The sequence below is a fragment of the Chlorocebus sabaeus genome, chromosome X (assembly GCF_047675955.1).
Source record: "Chlorocebus sabaeus isolate Y175 chromosome X, mChlSab1.0.hap1, whole genome shotgun sequence".
Taxonomy (NCBI): domain Eukaryota; kingdom Metazoa; phylum Chordata; class Mammalia; order Primates; family Cercopithecidae; genus Chlorocebus; species Chlorocebus sabaeus.
This window is the reverse complement of record NC_132933.1, coordinates 98,961,089-98,980,857: the sequence shown is the minus strand read 5'-3', so window position 1 is coordinate 98,980,857 and position 19,769 is coordinate 98,961,089. Positions and strand designations below refer to the sequence as shown.

The 19,769-nt window shown below is 44.8% G+C and overlaps 1 protein-coding gene across 3 annotated transcripts in view; it reads right to left on the bottom strand.

Annotated features, from left to right (window-relative positions):
- Positions 1-3,100: 3,100 nt before the first annotated feature.
- The window catches only part of FAM120C (family with sequence similarity 120 member C), a 119,104-nt gene continuing 102,435 nt past the window's right edge, over positions 3,101-19,769 (bottom strand). For 2 of the 3 annotated variants that reach the window (XM_037994928.2, XM_037994929.2), the window contains 3 exons: positions 15,940-16,078; positions 15,158-15,215; positions 8,084-8,256 (listed from right to left, as the gene is read on the bottom strand). In XM_037994928.2, coding sequence (XP_037850856.1) covers positions 8,193-8,256; positions 15,158-15,215; positions 15,940-16,078 — 261 coding nt within the window. In that variant the 3' untranslated portion in view covers positions 8,084-8,192. Of the gene's footprint in view, positions 8,257-15,157; positions 15,216-15,939; positions 16,079-19,769 lie in introns of all 3 variants that reach the window. The other variant, XM_007991793.3, reaches the window with a different exon arrangement.

Sequence of the window (19,769 nt, the reverse complement as noted above, 5' to 3'; positions counted from 1 at the left end):
GTAGAGTCTTGGTAATGGATTTTTTTGGTTCTTTTTTTTTGAGACAGAGTTTCGCTCTTGTTGCCCAGGCTGTAGTGCACTGGCGCGATCTCAGCTCACTGTGACCTCCGCCTCCCACGTTGAAGTGATTCTCCTGCCTCACCCTCCCTAGTAGCTGGGATTACAGGCATGCGCCACCATGCCAGGCTAATTTTGTATTTTTAGTAGAGACAGGGTTTCTCCATGTTGGTCAGGCTGGTCTCGAACTCCCGACCTCAGGTGATCCGCCCACCTTGGCCTCCCAAAGTGCTGGGATTACAGGTGTGAGTCACTGCGCCTGGCGGTGATGGAATTTCTACTAGTCTATTAGTGTTCACCAGTCACCATGCATGAACAGAGTTCTGCTGTCAATCCCTGTTGGACATATGAGCAATAAGTATACTTTTGTTAAATTACTGAGATTTGGGGGTTATCATTGCAGCAAAACCTAGCCTATCCTGACTGATACATTCTCCTTTTCTCAAGTTAGAAATTATACATGTATAAGGACTGAATAATGAAAATGTACATAGAGGCCGGGCGCGGTGGCTCAAGCCTGTAATCCCAGCACTTTGGGAGGCCGAGACGGGCGGATCACGAGGTCAGGAGATTGAGACCATCCTGGCTAACATGGTGAAACCCCGTCTCTACTAAAAATACAAAAAACTAGCCGGGCGAGGTGGCAGGCGCCTGTGGTCCCAGCTACTCGGGAGGCTGAGGCAGGAGAATGGCGTGAACCTGGGAGGCGGAGCTCACTCCAGCCTGGGCGACAGAGCGAGACTCCGTCTCAAAAAAAAAAAAAAAAAAAGAAAATGTACATAGAGTGTCTAGAACTCTCTCCCTTGCACATCGTAGGCCCTCAATAGATGCCTTTGTGTATCTGCTATTAAATTATTATGGAATTTTCATATTTTTCACATGCAATAAAGGCTAGTTGTGGAAGATGTAAACAGAAGGCAGTGTTCCAGGCTCACATTATTCCTAATGCTTGTAATCTTAAAAGGGATATTTTCATTCTTTGTAACTTTCTCCCTCAACTCCATGAAAAAGCACTACAATTGGCCCTGCTTGGGTCACCTACCCCTCCATCCCTGTGCTGGGGGAGATGAAGCCATATGGTCAACCCAACTCTACCCCAAGATAGATGGCCACTTCCCCCAAAGGAGAAAACTGGGCTTAATTGCCAGAATAAGGAAGGAATGCTGGGGAGGCAGAAATGAGTTCTCTAAGTCAAAACAGACTTACATTTACAACCCGGGGTTTATTACTTATTAGCTGTGTGTGAACTTGGGCACCACTCAATCGGTTTGCTCATATGTAAAGTAGGGATCGTACTTTGGAGAGTTGTTTAAGGATAAGAAATAATGTATGAGAGTTTAGTACTATGCCTGGTACCTAATAGTTCCACAATAAATGGTCATTTTAAAAAGCCAAATGCTAAAGATTTCCTACTGTTAAGTTTTCACCATCCCAACACTCAAAGATCAAAGGCCAGGAAAAGACATCTGTAGCTATAATGAACCCATGTAAGACAAAAGATGTTATAAATAATTTTTCATTTAAGGATAAAGTGTTTACAAGCTTCAGCAGTCCTCTAATGTTCATCTTGAGGCTCAGCTGTTTCCTTTTAGAATCTGTACACACGGCCGGGCGCGGTGGCTCAAGCCTGTAATCCCAGCACTTTGGGAGGCCGAGACGGGTGGATCACGAAGTCAGGAGATCGAGACCATCCTGGCTTACATGGTGAAACCCCGTCTCTACTAAAAAAATACAAAAAACTAGCCGGGCGATGTGGCGGACGCCTGTAGTCCCAGCTACTCGGGAGGCTGAGGCGGGAGAATGGCGCGAACCCGGGAGGCGGAGCTTGCAGTGAGCTGAGATCCGGCCACTGCACTCCAGCCTGGGCGACAGAGCGAGACTCCGTCTCAAAAAAAAAAAAAAAAAAAGAATCTGTACACACAAGGCACAAAGTGGTTAGAGAGGCCAAGCCCAGCTAGAGTTACTGGGCAGAAGCAGTAAAGAATGCCCTAGAGTCCTGGCTTCAGACTCTGCTCAAAGCATCCCCCTTTGGCTCAAAGGTGACTCAGAGCTCAATTTTAAAACACATTTAAGTGAATACCATCCAGGGCTGAAACCTCATACTCAATCTTACTGAGTTTTTGCCTCCAACATATTCTCTGCCTTGAGTCTGAAATCTGCTTTGTACCAAAGGACCTATTCAAAAGTGTTTTAGGTGTCCTTGACTTATTCATCAAACGTTTACTAAGTGCATGCTGTGCAGTAGGTGCCAAGAACACAGAGATGGTCAAGCACAGTCACTGCTCACAAGTGTAATCTAGGGGCAAAGATGCAGCAAAGCCCTAGAGGGGCTGGCTGTGATGAGTCTGTACTCATCACCGAGTTGGGGATCAGAAAAAGAATCATAAAGACATGAGCTGAATCTTGGGGGAATAAGTTGAGTCTGCACCAGAAACAAAGGGAGAAAGGAATTTTAGCAATGGTACAAGCAAATGAGAAGAAATGGATATTGACAGCTTAATGTGTATGGGATGCATTTTATTATGGCTGGAGTACGGAGGTAGTAAATGAGCTGAGATGTGGTCAGGGGCCAGATCATGAAGGGACCGTGGAGTTGGGGGAGTAGCATGTTAGAGGGACACTTTACTCTAGAAGCTACTAAGCGCGGTGGATTAAAGCAATGGTTCTTACCATCCTTTTGTGTCATAGATTCCTTTAAGAACCTGAAAAAAGGTATGGGCCCTTTCACTGGAAAAAGGTATATACACTTAGACACAAAATGTTGCTTAAAATTGCCTAGTTAAGGAGTAAGATGGGAAACAACTGCAACAGTCCAGTAAGACATGATGAGGCCTCCACTAAGCCACAGGAGCCAGGACAGAAAAGAGGAAACAGATGTGAGAAATAGAAAAATGGTTGAGTGTTATCAACAGATGTTTTCATCAATTAGATTTGAGAAGTGAGGGACAAGTCTAAGACAGTTCACTCCCAGGTCAGTTTGTGGTTTAGGCAATTGAGTAGAAAGTAGTGTCACTGATGGAGAGGCACAGGCTTCCGCAGAAAGGATGGGTTCAGTTTGGGAAATGTCAAGACAAAGGTGCCTTTAGGACATCCAAATAAAGAAGTTAACCAGGAGGCTAAATATGCTCTACCTTTTGATGATTCTTGTACTTGGTCTCTTGCCCTGATATTATACAGATAGACTCCTAAATCTCTGTGCAACACTTCTGAATTGAAACAAGTATATCCCCCATTTGCAGAAAGGGATCCAGAGATGGGAAAAGAAATCAAACTTCACACACCCAAAATTATTTCACAATTTTTTACTAAAAGAATAGATTTTTATTAAGCGTTGTAAGTTTTTTTCCATCCGCATTAACAGAACAACAGACCAATTTCCATCACAGAACAACTCCTGAGGCATTCTTATTCCTTTCTGAAACTCTTCCATTAACTCCTGCAGTTTCCCTAAAGAAGCATCCATTCAAACTTACATTAATAAACTATGGAGCTTTTGTGGTGAGGTGGGCCAAAAAGGCAGGGAATTTGGAATCTGGGAATGGGAAAGAGAGATACATATTATCCATCCACTAAACACACTGTCAAGAGCACAGGAGAGGAGATAGTAATACAGGAAAAAAACAATGAAATAATTTTTTACTTTTGTCAATAACATCATTTATCAGGGAGCACTAAAAGTCACTGACTCCTTGCAGTTAAAGTTTCTTTACCTAGTGTGTTATTCTAAAAACAGAACAGAACAGATTAGGAATAGAATAGAATAGAATAGAATAGAATAGAATAGAATAGAATAGAATAGAATAGAATAGAAGGTAGGAGGGGAAGTGCCTTCTGGGAAGCAATTAAAATGAAGTCATCAGATTTGGCCGGGTTATGAGAGATTAATAAAATCTGAAATATTTATTTTGCTTCATTTACATGAAAATTCACTAGTCATTAGTTACTACCAACACGGACAAAAAGAGCATCTATAAAAGTACAGGGGCAATGTCAAAAGCTGAAATGGGCACCCTAGCACAGGGGATTTTTTTATTTTGCTTTTAACTTGGAAAAGATGATTTTGTAAAAAATGACTTTATATTCTTAGAACATCAAAATAACCTCTGACAATATTCAAGATAATTAGCACTAACAGGGGAATAGGTGCACTGAGCTCTCTACCTGCACCAGCAGACTACTGCAATAAGCCAAGGGAAAAGAAAATAGAAAGTCGAATAAGATGCCAAAGTCACAGGATGGAAAAAATATAAGATGACACGCAATGAACAGTGAAAACTCAACCCCCTACCCCAAACCCCAAGCATATTTAGGAAATATGCATCAGGAAGTGAACAAGTATAATGATTAAACCTTAGTAGAATTATACTAACTACTTTAAACTGTGGTCTACTTGTACTGACTTTTCAAAGGTGGGTGGGTCGTAGAGGCTGTAATGGTAACACTGACATGCCCACAGGAGCCTTGTAAGGTTCCAAAGGACTGGATCACCATAACCAAACAGCTACCCTGGATCACCATAACCAAACAGCTACCCCCACATTCCTTCTACCCTACATAAGCACTCCTGCCCCCCACCCTCCATCTCAACCACCCTCCGTAATGCCTTGTTCGACTGTTTTTCTCAGTGATCAAAAAAAGTTAATGTGACTTGGCCAACAATGTCAGAAATCAAGATGGAGACAAATATCAAATGTCACTAGCCAAAGCGAGTACCAATTCTTGGGCTTTAAAGTCTACCCAAAGTCCTACTGGCTCAGAATGAAAATGATGCAAGTGAGCAGAAGTTTGTCAGGCCTGGTCCAGACCACACTGGACTGGTCACTGACTAAGAGTAGGAGTTATAAGCTGATCCCAAGACACACCAGCAGAAATAAAAAACTGCAAGTCCTTGGGGATCAGTGACTATACACAACCAGCGTGTTTTGCTTATGGTCCTACAATGTAAAGGGGTCATTTCTGGGGGTTCCCAAATGACTTTGTTCAAGAGAGGTCACATCACAGCTAGAAACGGAACCTCAAGTGAAGGATGACAGTCTCTTCAAGTGGTGCAGCAAAGATCAGACCCCACCTTCCACAATTTGTCCTCCAATTAGAAAAAGTTCATCTCCCAGTAATGAACCTTAGTTTTCCTGGCTTCTAAGTTGTGTATTTTGTCAGATAAATAAAAATCTAGGAATATGGCCATTTATGGTTCTTTCTTGTAACCTTCCGAACCCAAAATGCTGAATCCAAATAAAAATCAAGGTTGGAGATGACCCACTTGTTTCACCCTGGGCTAGGGGAAAAAGGTTGTGGAAGGAAGAAAAGCCTTTTGGCAAACTGGAATCATCCCTGCCAAAGCAGCAATTTTACCTCTCACAGTGAATGCCTACAAAGTAAGAAATTTTCTTAATGGTGTGAGAGTTAACAATACTGTCATCTGATTGTGTCAGATAGATTCAAGATGCACAGAAACAGCAACTGCAAACAGTATCTTAGCAATTTTAAGTCCAAGTGCTTCCTATTAGAAAATGGAGATACAGGTTATCTCACAGCTCAGTGATGCTGGTTGCTTTTAGAGCTCCAAAGGATTCATCCCTCTGTGGCTCCAGAAAGAAAATTCCAAGCCATGTAAATTTACTACTATCCCTTCCTTTGCTGGACGTAGAAGTCCTACCTTCAAGATGTTGTGAAAGGTTGGGCAGGTCCAAGAGAAGAAGGGGTACCACATTAGGGGAGCTGATTCCAAAGAGGAGGTTTTTGTATACTTTGTTTCTACTTCTGTCTGGTTCAAAGTACACTCTTGTCATCTTTCTTTGGTTTATGTAAGAAGTATCTGGGCAGGGGTCAAGGCATTCCAGGGCTCCCTCCCCATGAAAATCATGGCTTCTCTTAATCTGGGACAGACTAGAACTAAATAGTCTGACGCTGTTTTCAATTTCCTATGATCTGGTCAGTGTTAAGTGGGCAGTAAGCAAATAGCCTTCTGGTTGTCTGGGCAAAAATCACCAAGGACCTGCTGTGGGTTAAGGTGCATGGGGTTTTTCAAAAAGAACCCTGCTAGAAGATTAGTCAGTTGTATTTCTGTAGAAATGGTACTTCTTGGGCAAGAATATCACAAAGCCCAAAAGGAGGTATGTGAGGCTGGAAGCCTCAATTCCTGAATGAAGACATAATGCTAATTTATTGCAAGCCATGTTTCCCTCCCTCATACTTAGGCTGTCCAAGGAGGGAAACTGGAAATGCAAGGTTGTCTCAAGATTATCTCCAGCAAGGAGGAATAGCCTCTTTATCCTGGGCAGATCCTGGTCACACAGGAGGCTGAGAATCTTTTAATAGAATTCTTCTCAAGGCCCAGGCCAGAGTCCTCTAAAGTCTTCCTTGCAAAGCAAATGAAAAGATCCAGTAGTCAGAATGTCAATGAACAAATGAAACAATCTAGGCGTGTAAAATCAAATAGTTTCCTCACACTTCCCTACCCTATCTTTCCAAAGCTAGTCCTCTCTCCTTCAGGGATTCATGTCAATCAATTCTAGCCTGAAACCAATTTGACCCTGGAGTTCCAGAAGAGATTTCCTCCAAATTGGCTGAAAGCCCTTTCAAATGGTAGTCACCTCCCATCCCCCCTTTTCTCTCCAAACTTTCATAAGGAAATGCCCAACTCTTCCCAATCCCATTCCAACCTCCTGTTTTCACCATATGGGATGTGAGGGCTCTGTTCAAGATAAAGCTTGTAACAACCCAAGAGTTTGTTGTTCTGAACAGGCAATTTCTGGAAAGTACTTTTTGTCTGATTTAGAGAAGCCCATCCAACTTCTCATAATTGTGATGGGCTGTGACTTAGTAAGAATTTCAGATTTAAAGTGTGGTCTTTTGAAACCTTCCACTCCATAGCAGTGGAAGCATTTCTGGGAAATTGAGTAAATCCTCTGGGACATCACCGTGTATGTATGTGTATATATATACACACATATATACACACATACACACACATATATATAAAATATGTATAGATAAATAGATCTGTCTCTTTATATAAAGGGTATGTGTATGCATATACACACATTCATATATACACCCACCCACACATTCACACACACACGCACACGCGTGCGCGTACACACACACACACACACACACACACACACAGTCTTTTGAGTCCCTTTCGTACTCAAGTTCATTACACTGATTCCCACCCTTTCATGGTGTGGGCAGTAGGGAGTGAATGAACTGTGCCACATCTTCTATGTTACAAACAATGCACTGGTTGAGAGGCAGGAAAAATCTGCCCAGTACTTTTCTGATTCACTTGAATCCTCCAGTACAAAGGCCATTGATAATTTTTTTGAAGTGTATAAAAAAAAATAATACTACCTTACTTTTCTGAAGACATCTACCTATCTGATTGTCAGGCCAAAGCTAGAGGTGGTGGTACAAAATCGAGGGGTAGGTAAGTTGGAAGAAGGAGTGAAGAAGAGGTGGATACCACTTCATAGAAAAAAAAAAACAAAAACAACAAAACCTCAGGAAGCCAAAGCTGTTGCCACAACCTCATAGGTTTGCCATATAAGTCTGTGATAATGAGTATCATTATAAATACTCAGAAAAACCAAAGCTGGAACTCTTCTATAGGACCTTATGTGATGACACCCAATTTCTGACAGCTACTGCCTTACTAGGCTCCCAGAGGAGATAAATAAACTATTGGTGCTATGTATTCAATTTGAGACTAGGAGCTAGTCTTACTGCCATTCATCTTTGACCAGAACTTCTCCAGAAACAGCCACTGAATCTGGAGTCCCAGAAAAAGGCAGGGAAGGGGAAAAGATGGACAAAATAGGACATCCCACCACAATCCTGGAGAAATCTAGGGTAAGCATTTATATCCTCCTCTAGCTTGGGCCTAAAATCAGAAAAGTAAAAGTTTTTCCCTCTTCCTGGTTTGGTGAAGCCATCTTCAGCTTGTCAATCCTCTTTCCGTTGTGCCACAGTTTCTAGCTTTTGCTCTTGTAAGTGGTTCTTCTCCCTATTCTTCATAGGGAAGTAGCGGTTACCATTATTATACTCGTTGCTGTCTCTGGATAAGGCACATTGTGATGGAGTTGGAAGACGATAATCACTCTTCTCTTCCTTGATCAATGCGCCACTGTTTCCATTTACCTGGGAGCGAGATCGACCTTGATGAAGCTCCAGGGATTTAGAAAGTCCATCTGAAGAGCCCTGTTAAAAACAGAGATACTCAGTGGAAATGGGAATCCAGACTGGCTGACCCTTCCTAAGCATATTCATAAGCTAGCCTGAGAAAGCGGCTTCAGTTCTTCGAAAACACCAGAAGACCTCAAGCTGGTTGCTAACTAGTACATTCTTTTTTTTTTTTTTTGAGATGGAGTCTCGCTCTGTCGCCCAGGCTGGGGTGCAGTCTGCAATCTCAGCTCACTGTAACCTGCCTCCAAGGTTCAAGCAATCCTCCCACCTCAGCCTCCTGAGAGTAGCTGGGTTTACAGGCGCCCACCACCACGCCTGGCTAACTTCTGTATTTTTAGTAGAGACGGGGTTTCATCATGTTGGCCAGGCTGGTGTCGAACTCCTGGCCTCAACTGATCTGCCTACCTCAGCCTCCCAAAGTGCTGGGATTACAGGTGTGAGTCACTGCGCCCTGCCGGATACCTAGTACATTCTGGTATTATCTTGAGAAGTTAGGGTGAAAACATATAAACCCAACTGAAATCCAATGGCAATGACAACACAATAATGACACAGCTACTTTTTCTTTTTTTTATACAGGGTCTTGCTCTGTCACCCAAGTTGGAGTGCAGTGCTGCAATCCTGGCTTACTGCAGCCACGATCTCCTGGGCTCAAGCCATCTTCCCACCCCAGCTCCCCCAAGTAGCTGGGACTACATGCATGCACCACCACATCCAGCTGATTTTTGTATTTTTTGTAGAGACAGGGTTTCACCATGTTGGCCACACTGGGCTTGAACTCCTGAGCTCAGGTCATCTGCCTGCCTCAGCCTCTCAATGTGCTGGGATTACAGGTGTGAGCCACTTCGCCTGGCTGACGCTGCTACTATTTACAAAGCTTAACAATATGTTTTTCTAATACTATGGGGATCCTAAATGGTAGATATGATCATGCCCCATTTGCTGATGAGGAAGGTGAGGCTCAGAAAGATTAAAGCAACTTGCTTAAGGAGACACAGATACAAAGTCGTGGGGCCAGGATTCTACTCCTCTAAAGTCTATTCTCTTAACACTGCCTAATGCTGACAACTGGACAGGCAAATGAAAGAAAAGGAAACAAACACAGAAGATCTACGTGCAATATTCCACAGAATCTTTCTTTTCTTTTTGAGACAGAGTTTTGCTCTTGTTGCCCAGGCTGGAGTGTAGTGGCACGATCTCAGCTCACCCCAACCTCTGCCTCCCGAGTTCAAGCAATTCTCCTGCCTCAGCCTCCCAAGTAGCTGGGATTACAGGCATGTGCCACCATGCCTGGCTAATTTTATTTTTTAGTAGAAACGGGATTTCTCCATGTTGGTCAGGCTGGTCTCGAACTCCTGACCTCAGGTGATCTGCGCAACTCAGCCTCTCAAAGTGCTGGGATTATAGGCGTGAGCCACAGAATCTTTCATAACTAAAAACAATCACCTGGTTTTTGTAAATCCCAGGAACATGATAGCTATTGCTAATGATATGAACTACATTACCTTGTAGTGCAGTGCTGGCTCTTAATGAATGGTGCTAGGAATAATAACAGCTTCTAAGTGGTTGGACATGCCACATACTCTGTTGTTCCTTTTACAGATAAGAAAACTGAAGCTCCTAGGAGGCCAAGGCGGGCAGATTGTTTGAACTCAGGAGTTTGAGACCAGAACCCCATGTCTACAAAAATTACAAAAATTGGCTGGGCATGGTGGCATGCACCTGTGGTCCAAGCTACCCAGGAGGTTGAGGTGGGAGGATCGCTTGAGCTTGGGAGGTCCAGGCTGCAGTGAGTCATGATTGCACCACTGCATTCCAGCCTGGGCAACAGAGTGAGATCCTGTCTTTAAAAAAAAAAAAAAAGAAAAGAAAAGAAAAAGAAAACATGAACAGGCTCAAAAAAGTACAAAGACTTTACTTTTAGTCCTCATATAACAACTCTGCAACATAGATACCAATTTCTCCAATTTTATAGATGAGAAAACTAGGGCAGAGAGGCTAAGTAACTTGCCCAAGGTCACAGAACTAGTAAGTAGCAGAACCAGATTCAAAGCTAGATCATTTGGTTCCAAAGTCTGTACAATACGGGGCTTACTGTGAAGTATTGTCCAACAACCTGGAAATAACATGAAACTAGTAACAGCCATACAAATGGATGGAATTAGCCACCTGAAGGAGTCAACAAACAAATCAAAACATTACAAGGAAGTCATTTAAGAATTTAAGAACAGGCAGCCAGGCGCTGTGGCTCAGGCCTGTAATCCCAGAATTTTGGGAGGTTGAGGCGGGTGGATCACAAGGTCAGGGGTTGAAGACCAGCCTGATCAACATGGTGAAACCCCGTCTCTACTAAAAATACAAAAAAAAGTAGCCGGACGTGGTAGCGGGCACCTGTAATCCCAGCTACTCAGGAGGCTGAGGCAGGAGAATTGCTTGAACCCAGGAGGCGGAGGTTGGGGTGAGCCGAGATCGTGCCACTGCACTCCAGCATGGCGACAGAACGAGACTCTGTCTCAAAAAAAAAAAAAAAAAAAATTTTAAGAACAGGCCTGGCTGGGTGCGGTGTCTCACACCTGTAATCCCTGCACTTTGGAAGGCCGAGGCGGGCAGATCATGAGGCCAGGAGTTCGAGACCAGCCTGGCCAACATGGTGAAACCCTGTCTCTATTAAAAATACAAAAATTAGCCGGGTGTGGTGGTGGGCACCTGTAATCCCAGCTACTTGGGAGGCTGAAGCAGGAGAATCGCTTGAATCTGGGAGGCAGAGGTTGCAGTGAGCCAAGATCGTGCCACTGCACTGCAGCCTGGGCAGTTTGGGAGGCCAAGGCAGGCAGATCAACTGAGGTCCGGAGTTCAAGACCAGCCAGGTCAATATGGTGAAACTGTGTCACTCCTAAAAATATAAAACTTTGCTGGGTGTGGTGGTGCATTCCTGTAATCCCAGCTACTTGGAAGGCTGAGGCAGGACAATTGCTTGAACCCAGGAGGCGGAGGTTGCAGTGAGCTGACATCGTGCCACTGCACTCCAGCCTGGGTGATGGAGCAAGACTGTTTTTAAAAAAGTAAAATTAGGCCGGGTGCGGTGGCTCATGCCTGTAATCCCAACACTTTGGGAGGACAAGGCAGACGGATCACGAGGTCAGGAGATCGAGACCATCCTGGCGAACACGGTGAAACCCCGTCTCTACTAAAAATACAAAAAAATTAGCCGGGCGTGGTGGCGGGCACCTGTAGTCCCAGCTTCTAGGGAGGCTGAGGCAGGAGAATGGTGTGAACCCGGGAGGTAGCGGAGCTTGCAGTGAGTGGAGATCGCGCCACTGCACTCCAGCCTGGGCGACAGAGCGAGACTCTGTCTCAAAAAATAAATAAAATAAATAAAATTACAAAAAAAAAAAAAGAATTTAAGAACATATAAAACTCTTGTGGCCTAGGAATAATCTCAGGAAGACAGGATTACAGTGTAACCAGATTTAATAAGCTGGAACATTTTATTAATTATCTCATACTCTTCTTTTTCTGTCCCGATTGAAACAGAAAAAGAAGAGTCAAAAAGGAAGTCAGCAGCAGCTCTGTCCAGAGAAGATGGCTTGCTATAAACCAAGCTGAAATGAGGATTTCCTTGGCTAGGTGACCTCTAGAGCAGATAACAGTGTCCGCAGCCATCTTAGCTAAGAGAAACTTAAGATCACCTACCATCCCTTGTTTTCTCTCACTTGCCTCAAATGTAAAATAGAATAAGAGTATCTACTTTGTAGGTTCCTGTAAGGATTCAATGAGACACTACATATAAAGTACTTAGAACATGTGTGTTTGGCACAGTGTAAGAATTCAATAAATGCTCACTAAGGCTGGGCACAGTGGCTCATCCCTGTAATCCCAGAACTTTGGGAGGCCGAGGCAGGCGGATCACCTGAGCTCAGGAGTTCGAGACCAGTCTGGCCAACATGGCGAAACCTTGTCTCTACAAAAAATATAAAAATTAGCTGGGCATGGTGGCATGCACCTGTAGTCCCAGCTACTCAGAAGGCTGAGGTAGGAGGATCACTTGAGCCCAGGGGTTTGAGGCTGCAGTAAACTATGATTGCAACACTGCACTCCAGCCTGCGTGACTCATTAAAAAAAAAGCTAGCTAATATCATTGTTCTGATTCCATGCCCCCAAGCAAACTTCTGATACCATGGCCTCTCTTGTAGCTTGCCCTTAGATAAAGAAAGCTCTAGCAGTAATGGTTAAAGGCCTGTACGCTAGAGTCAGCCACACCTGAGTCTGATGCTTGTCTCTAACAAGTAGAGTTGTTATGCTATATTGGAATTAGCATAGCATAGGGCTTTGGAATCAGTTAGCTCAGGCTGTAATGTCAATTCTGACACTGACTTGATAGATAATTTGGGGCAAGATACTTCATTCTTCTGAGTCTCAATTTCCTCCTGTTTAAAATGGGGAACAGGCCAGGTGCGGTGGCTCATTCCTATAATCCCAGCACTTTGGGAGGCCCAGCTTGAGGCCAAGAGTTTGATACCAGCCTGGGCAACATGGCAAAACCCCATCTCTACAAAAAATATTTAAAAATTAGCTGAGTGTGGTGGCTCACCCCTGTAGTCCCAGCTACTCAGGAGGCTGAGGTGGGAAGTTTGCTTGAGCCTGGGAGGTTGAGGCTGCAGTGCACTGCACTTTAGCTTGGGTGACAGAGTGAGACCCTGTCTCAAAAAATAATAATAAAATGGAGAATAATAAATACTTCACAGGGTATTTATGTGGTTTCAATGAGCTCACGTGTTTGTAAGAGTGATTAGAAGAGTAAATGTGTGATACATTGTGATAACTATTTCTTATCGTAAATCAGTTCTTTATCTCTCACCCCTTCTTCCCCCACCCCTTAGCCATATTCACACAGCTATTTCTATGATCTTGGTTAGTGTGAGTCAACCACTAAGAGATAGATCTACTCTTATTATACCAAAAGTATCAGGCTTTTCAGACTGTATGCCTGATGACCAGACCCTGAATCCCGGTGAATTCACCAAGGCTATGCTGTCTTACGAGAGAGCCTATCTGGTGATTAGCTTTCCTTCTAGGTGCATCCTTTTTACCTTACTGAGCAGCTTCAAGGAAAAGGTGAGAAGCTTTACCAAAGTCACTGTTCTCTAGCTTTGGAGTGCATTATGAAATGCTTTGCATGGGAGACTTACTATCTAGTTCCACTTTTGGCTAAAAGTAACATTAAAGCAAATATATCTTCTTTGAGGAAACATTAGATGATGGGGATTAACATGGATGCAGTGAGGGCTGGCTGTATACAGAATAGATTTAGGATTGAGAACTGATGAAAAAATTGCCCAGGATTAAAGACTACATGTAGAATGTCTAGAGGAGGCTTGGTAGAAAGTAGGTACTCAAGAAATGGTAGCTGCTATACTATAAGAAGCCCAGCAGCTTGAGTCTACTACAGTATTTTGGATCACTATAAGAATAAGTCCTTCTAGTTTGTATTTGGGTGGGGTGGGGCATAACTAATAAGGACCAGTGGGAACTGTGATATAATTCAAGGCATGGATTAGAAGAAGGCCGGGCGCAGTGGCTCACACCTATAATCCCAGCACCTTAAGAGGCTGGAGGATCACTTGAGCCCAGGACTTTGAGACCAGCCTGGGGCAACAAAGTAAGACTGTCTCTACAAAAAAAATAGAAAAACTTTGGGGGGCCAAGGCGGGCGGATCACGAGGTCAGGAGATCGAGACCATCCTGGCTAACACAGTGAAACCCTATCTCTACTAAAAATACAAAAAATTAGCCGGGTGTGGTGGCAGGCGCCTGTAGTCCCAGCTACTTGGGAGGCTGAGGCAGGAGAATGGTGTGAACCCGGGAGGTGGAGCTTGCAGTGAGGTGAGATCTTGCCACTGCACTCCAGCCTGGGTGGCAGAGCGAGACTCCTGTCTCAAAAAAAAAAAGAAAAACTTAGCAGGGTGTGGTGGCGCACACCTGTAGTCCCAGCTACTTAAGAGACGGAGCTGCGAGGATTGCGTGAGGCAAGGAGGTAGAGGCTGCAGTGAGCTAGTGAGCTGTGATTGTGCCATTGCACTCCAGCCTGCCTGAGTGACAGAGTGAGACCCTGTCGAGAGAGAGAGAGAGAGAGAGAGAGAGAGAGAAGACAGAAAGTTCAAGACATTTCTGAGTCATTGAGAATAAGCAGGCCGGGTGCGGTGGCTCACGCCTGTAATCCCAGCACTTTGGGAGGCAGAGGTGAGTGGATCGCCTGAGGTTGGGAGTTCGAGACCAGCCTGACTAACATGGAGAAACCCCATCTCTACTAACAATACAAAATTAGCCAGGTGTGGTGGCGCATGCCTATAATCCCAGCTACTCGGGAGGCTGAGGCAGGAGAATCGCTTGAACCTGGGAGGCGGATGTTGTGGTGAGCCGAGATCGTGCCATTGCACTCCAGCCTGGGCAACAGGAGCTAAACTCCGTCTCCAAAAAAAAAAAAATAATAAGCAGAATGGTAATGCTCCTGCCACATATATTCAGCAAAGGTAAAAAAGTCCAATTTTTTAAAGTCCACCATATCTGGTGGCCCCTCAGAAGCTCAGGCAGGCTATAGGCAGTCTCACTGTTAGCATCACTCTGGCCCCTTTCTGGCTGCATGTTGCTCATAGTATGCTAGGAGGTCTTTAGGACACAGTACCTGGTTTCTATCTTGTGGCCTCACTCAGAAAAGGGTAAGACTCTGCAGCCCTGTAGGAACAGCCTGGGGCAGGCTAACCCTCACTATACCATTAGAATGAAATCAAATGCCTGAAGGAGTTGAGAAGCTCCCCTAAGCAGCTCAGGTTTCCATGCCTGATGTGATCTCTTGTAGTTTAGCTGAAAAGGCAAAAGGCATCAAACAGAAGCTAAATATCTCAAAAAACATACTTACTTGCTTATTTCCTTTTTTGTGTCCCTTGGATCCTCTACCAGTCTGTTCTTTTCCATGCCTTTAGCAAGTGAGAGAAAAAGTGATCATGAGAAACATAAAGCCCACACACCCCTTTTCACTTGGTTAACTATTTGTCTCCTCTTGGAAGTCTGACCCCTCTTAAAGTCAGATGCCCCTTCTCAGTGTTACTACTGAACATCTATCTCGGTCATTGCTATATTCTACTGAACTGAATTGTTCTGTATCCCATATCCTCCTCTAGGGCAAAAAACTCTTTCATCAAGGCAGAGCCATTTATTATATATTTGCTGAGGTAAACTGAAGACTGATTTTAAAAAAATGGAAAGTTGGGCCAGGTGCGGTGGCTCACACCTGTAATCCCAGCACTTTGGGAGGCCGAGGTGGGTGGATCACCTGAGGTCAGGAGTTTGAGACCAGCCTGACCAACACGGTGAAACCCCATCTCTATTAAAAATACAAAAATTAGCCTGGCGTGGTGGTGGGCGCCTGTAATTCCAGCTACTTGGGAGACTGATGCAGGAGAATCACTTGAACCAGGGAGGTGGAGGTTGCAGGAAGCTGAGATCATGCCACTGCACTCCAGCCTGGGCAACAAAGTGAGACTCCATCTCAAAAAGAGAAAGAGAAAAAGAAAAAAAAAAAGTAAAGTTAGTTAGTACTTCTTGCTTTAATAGAAAGATTTAATACCTAGGCATTTTCCCAAGGATACCTAGGCATTTTCCCAAGGGGACTAGCTCATACCAACCTATTTGGATACATACCCCTTTCCTGGCCCACCGACAGAAACCACTTGCATGCCGAAGGATCCTCGGCCCCTGGAGGATCTGCTGCCAGCCCACTGGCCCACAACCATTCCAGCAATCTCCAGTTTTCCTCCTTGGGGTGGGATTGGATGAAGACCTGGCAAGACAGAAAGAATGGTGGTAATGGGGCAGGTGTGGTGGCTCACACCTGTAATCCCAAAACTCTGGGAGGCCGAGTCGGGTGGATCACTTGAAGTCAGGAGTGGAGTTCCAGAGCCAGCCTAGCCAACATGGTGAAACCCTGTCTCTACTAAAAATACAAACAATTAGCCAGGCACCGTGGTGCGTGCCTGCAATCTCAGCCACTGGGGAGGCAGAGGCACAAGAATCACTTGAACCCAGGAGGTGGAGGTTGCAGTGAGCTGAGACTGTGCCACTGCACTCCAGCCTGGGCGAAAGAGTGAGATTCTGTCTCCAAAAAAAAAAAAAAAAAAAAAAAAAAAAAAAAAGAAGAAAAAAGTATTATAAGTACAAGGCAGGATAAGAGGTGGACAAAAGATCCTACAACCCACCACCTACTCTTCTTATTTCCATTTCTCTCTGATAAAAAGACTCTGTGGCAGGGCATGGTGGCTCATGCCTGTAATGCCAGGAGTTTGAGACCAGCCTGGCCAACATGGGGAAACCTTGTTTCTACTAAAAATACAAAAATAAGCCGGGTGTGGTAGCCTGTGCCTGTAATCCCAGCTACTCAGGAAGCTGAGGCAGGAGAATCGCTTGAACTTGGGAGGTGAAGGTTGCAGTGAGCCAAGTTCACGCCACTGCACTCCAACCTGGGCGATGGAGCAAGACTCTGTCTCAAAAAAAAAAAAAAAAAAAAAAAATAGAAACTCTGTGATAACAGAAGGTGTCATGATGGAAGCACATTCAGTGAGGAGGGCCGAAGATCTGTACACATCTACTTTAGCAAGTATGGTACAGGTGATTCATTTTTTAATCACAGAGCCTAGCATATAGTAGGCATTCAGTATTTGTTGAGAGAATGAATGTCTTAACATCTAGTTATTAGAAAATTACAAACCTGGCCGGGCGCGGTGGCTCAAGTCTGTAATCCCAGCACTTTGGGAGGCCGAGATGGGCGGATCACGAGGTCAGGAGATGGAGACCATCCTGGCTAACACAATGAAACCCCGTCTCTACTAAAAAATACAAAAACCTAGCCGGGCGAGGTGGCGGGCGCCTGTAGTCCCAGCTACTCGGGAGGCTGAGGCAGGAGAATGGCGTAAACCCGGGAGGTGGAGCTTGCAGTGAGCCGAGATGGTGCCACTGCACTCCAGCCTGGGTGACAGAGCGAGACCCCGTCTCAAAAAAAAAAAAAAAAAAAAAAAAAAGAAAATTACAAACCTAAACTACCTTTTTTTGGTTTTGTTTTTTGAGACACAGTCTCACTGTGACACCCAGGCTGGAGCGCAATGGTGCGATCTTGGCTAACTGCAACCTCTACTTCCCGGGTTCAAGTGATTCTCCGGCCTCAGCCTCCTGAGTAGCTGGGACTACAGGCGCATGCCACCAGGCCCAGCTAATGTTTGTATTTTTAATAGAGACAGGGGTTCACCATATTGGCCAGGCTGGTGTCGAACTCCTGACCTCAAGTGATCCACCCGCCTCGGGCTCTCAAAGTGCTGGGATTACAGACTTGAGCCACAGTGCCCAGTCCTAAACTACTTTTGATACAAATATACATCATTACAGATCGTAGGATTAGCCAAATAACCAAACTAAACTGAAAATAATGAAACTAAACTAACAGTAATTTATACTCAAAAAGCAAGAATAGGCTGGGCATGGTGGCTCATGCCTGTAATCCCAGCACTTCTGGAGGCCAAGGTGGGTGAATCATTTGAGGTCAGGAGTTCAAGACCAGCCTGACCAACATGGTGAAATCCTGTCCCTACCAAAAATACAAAAAAATTAGCCAGGCGTGGTGGCACATGCCTGTAGTCCCAGCTACTCTGGGGGCCGAGTCAGGAGAATTGATTAAACCTGGGAGGTGGAGGTTGCAGTGAGCGGAGATGGCGCCACTGCATTCCAGCCTGGGTGACAGAGCGAAACTCCATCTCAAAAGAAAAAAAAAAAACAAAAAACCAAGAACAGCAACAATTGAAAATCAGAACTAAGTCACAAGCACAGTGAGTTTTATAATTTAGCACAAAAATAAGCCTTTACAGAATATGGAGTTCTACTAAGCCTTTAATTTTAGTTTATGACAAGAAACCAAATGAACCCTTAACTCATTTAGCAGGTTGTTAGTAAAGAGTACTTCATTTAGGACAGGCATGGTGGCTCACACCTGTAATCCCAGCACTTTGGGAAGCTGAGGCAGGCAGGATCGCTTGAGCCCAGTTCAAGACCAGCCAGGGCAACACAGTGAGACCCCATCTCCACACACACACAAAAATATTAGCCAGGCATGTTGGTGCGTGTTTGTAGTTCCAGCTATTCACGGGGCTGAGGTGAGCAAATCACTTGAGCCCAGGAAGTCGAGGCTGCAGTAAGCCGTGATTGCACCACTGCACTCCAGCCTGGGCAACAAAGTGAGAACCTGTATCCACAAAAAAAAAAAAAAAAAGAGTCCTTCATTTATACAAAACTTTATAAAATTTGAGAGTCCAAGGAACTAGAGTGCTAGTTACCTTTTTGTTTGTTTGAGACAGAGCCTCGCCATGTCTCCTAGGCTGGAGTGCAGTGGTGCGATCTTGGCTCACTGCAGTCTCTGCCTCCCGGGTTCAAGCGATTATTGTGTCTCAGTCTCCCGAGTAGCTGGGATTACAGACAGGTGCCAGCCACCATGCCCGGCTAATTTTTATATTTTTTTGTAGAGACAGGGTTTCACCACGTTGGCCAGGCCTGTCTGCAAGTCCTGATCTCAAGTGATCTGCCCACCTTGGCCTCCCAATGTGCTGGAATTACAGGCATGAGCCACTGCTCCCTGCCTAAAGTGCTAGTTACTTTTTTTTTTTTGAGACGGAGTCTCGCTTTGTCGCCCAGGCTGGAGTGCAGTGGCGCCATCTCGGCTCACTGCAAGCTCCACCTCCCGGGTTCATGCCATTCTCCTGCCTCAGCCTCCGAGTAGCTGGGACTACAGGCGCACACCACCACGCCTGGCTAATTTTTTTTTGTATTTTTAGTAGAGACGGGGTTTCACCGTATTAGCCAGGATGGTCTCTATCTTCTGACCTCGTGATCCGCCCGCCTCCGCCTCCCAAAGTGCTGGGATTACAGGCGTGAGCCACCGCGCCCGGCAGAGTGCTAGTTTCTTTTAAGAGGAACAAGAAAGACTTGCATTTGAGGATCCTACTGTGGGCTTTCAGGAGGCAAGAGGCTCCTTGTGAACCACCAGTAACTGGAGACTAAGCATCACTGGTAGGTAAGGCAGTGGTGACCTTCTGAGAACCTGGCTTTAATTAAGGCTGTCTTTTGAGACTTACAAAATAAAATCAACACATAAAGAACAGAGAAAGGATCTGTAAAGTCATCTGAAAGGGATGGACTGGCTGGCTCCCTGGTTTTTAAGACTTGATCATGATCTGACTGAACAGGGAGTTACCAGAGCAGACTTTCACACTGTTCATCTAAGCCCAGCCTTGAGCTAACCACCCATACTGAATTTTGTCACCCTGAAAAATTAACTTCAACTTCCAGCTTTATTACTTTTAAAGGGAGGAGCAATAGGTAACAAACACCTTCAACCACAGCAATGACACTCTGACCCAATCACAGAATCTTGCTATTTTATGATAAAATGTCTCCACTAAAATATCCTGTTTCACTGCCAGGTGCCGTGGCTC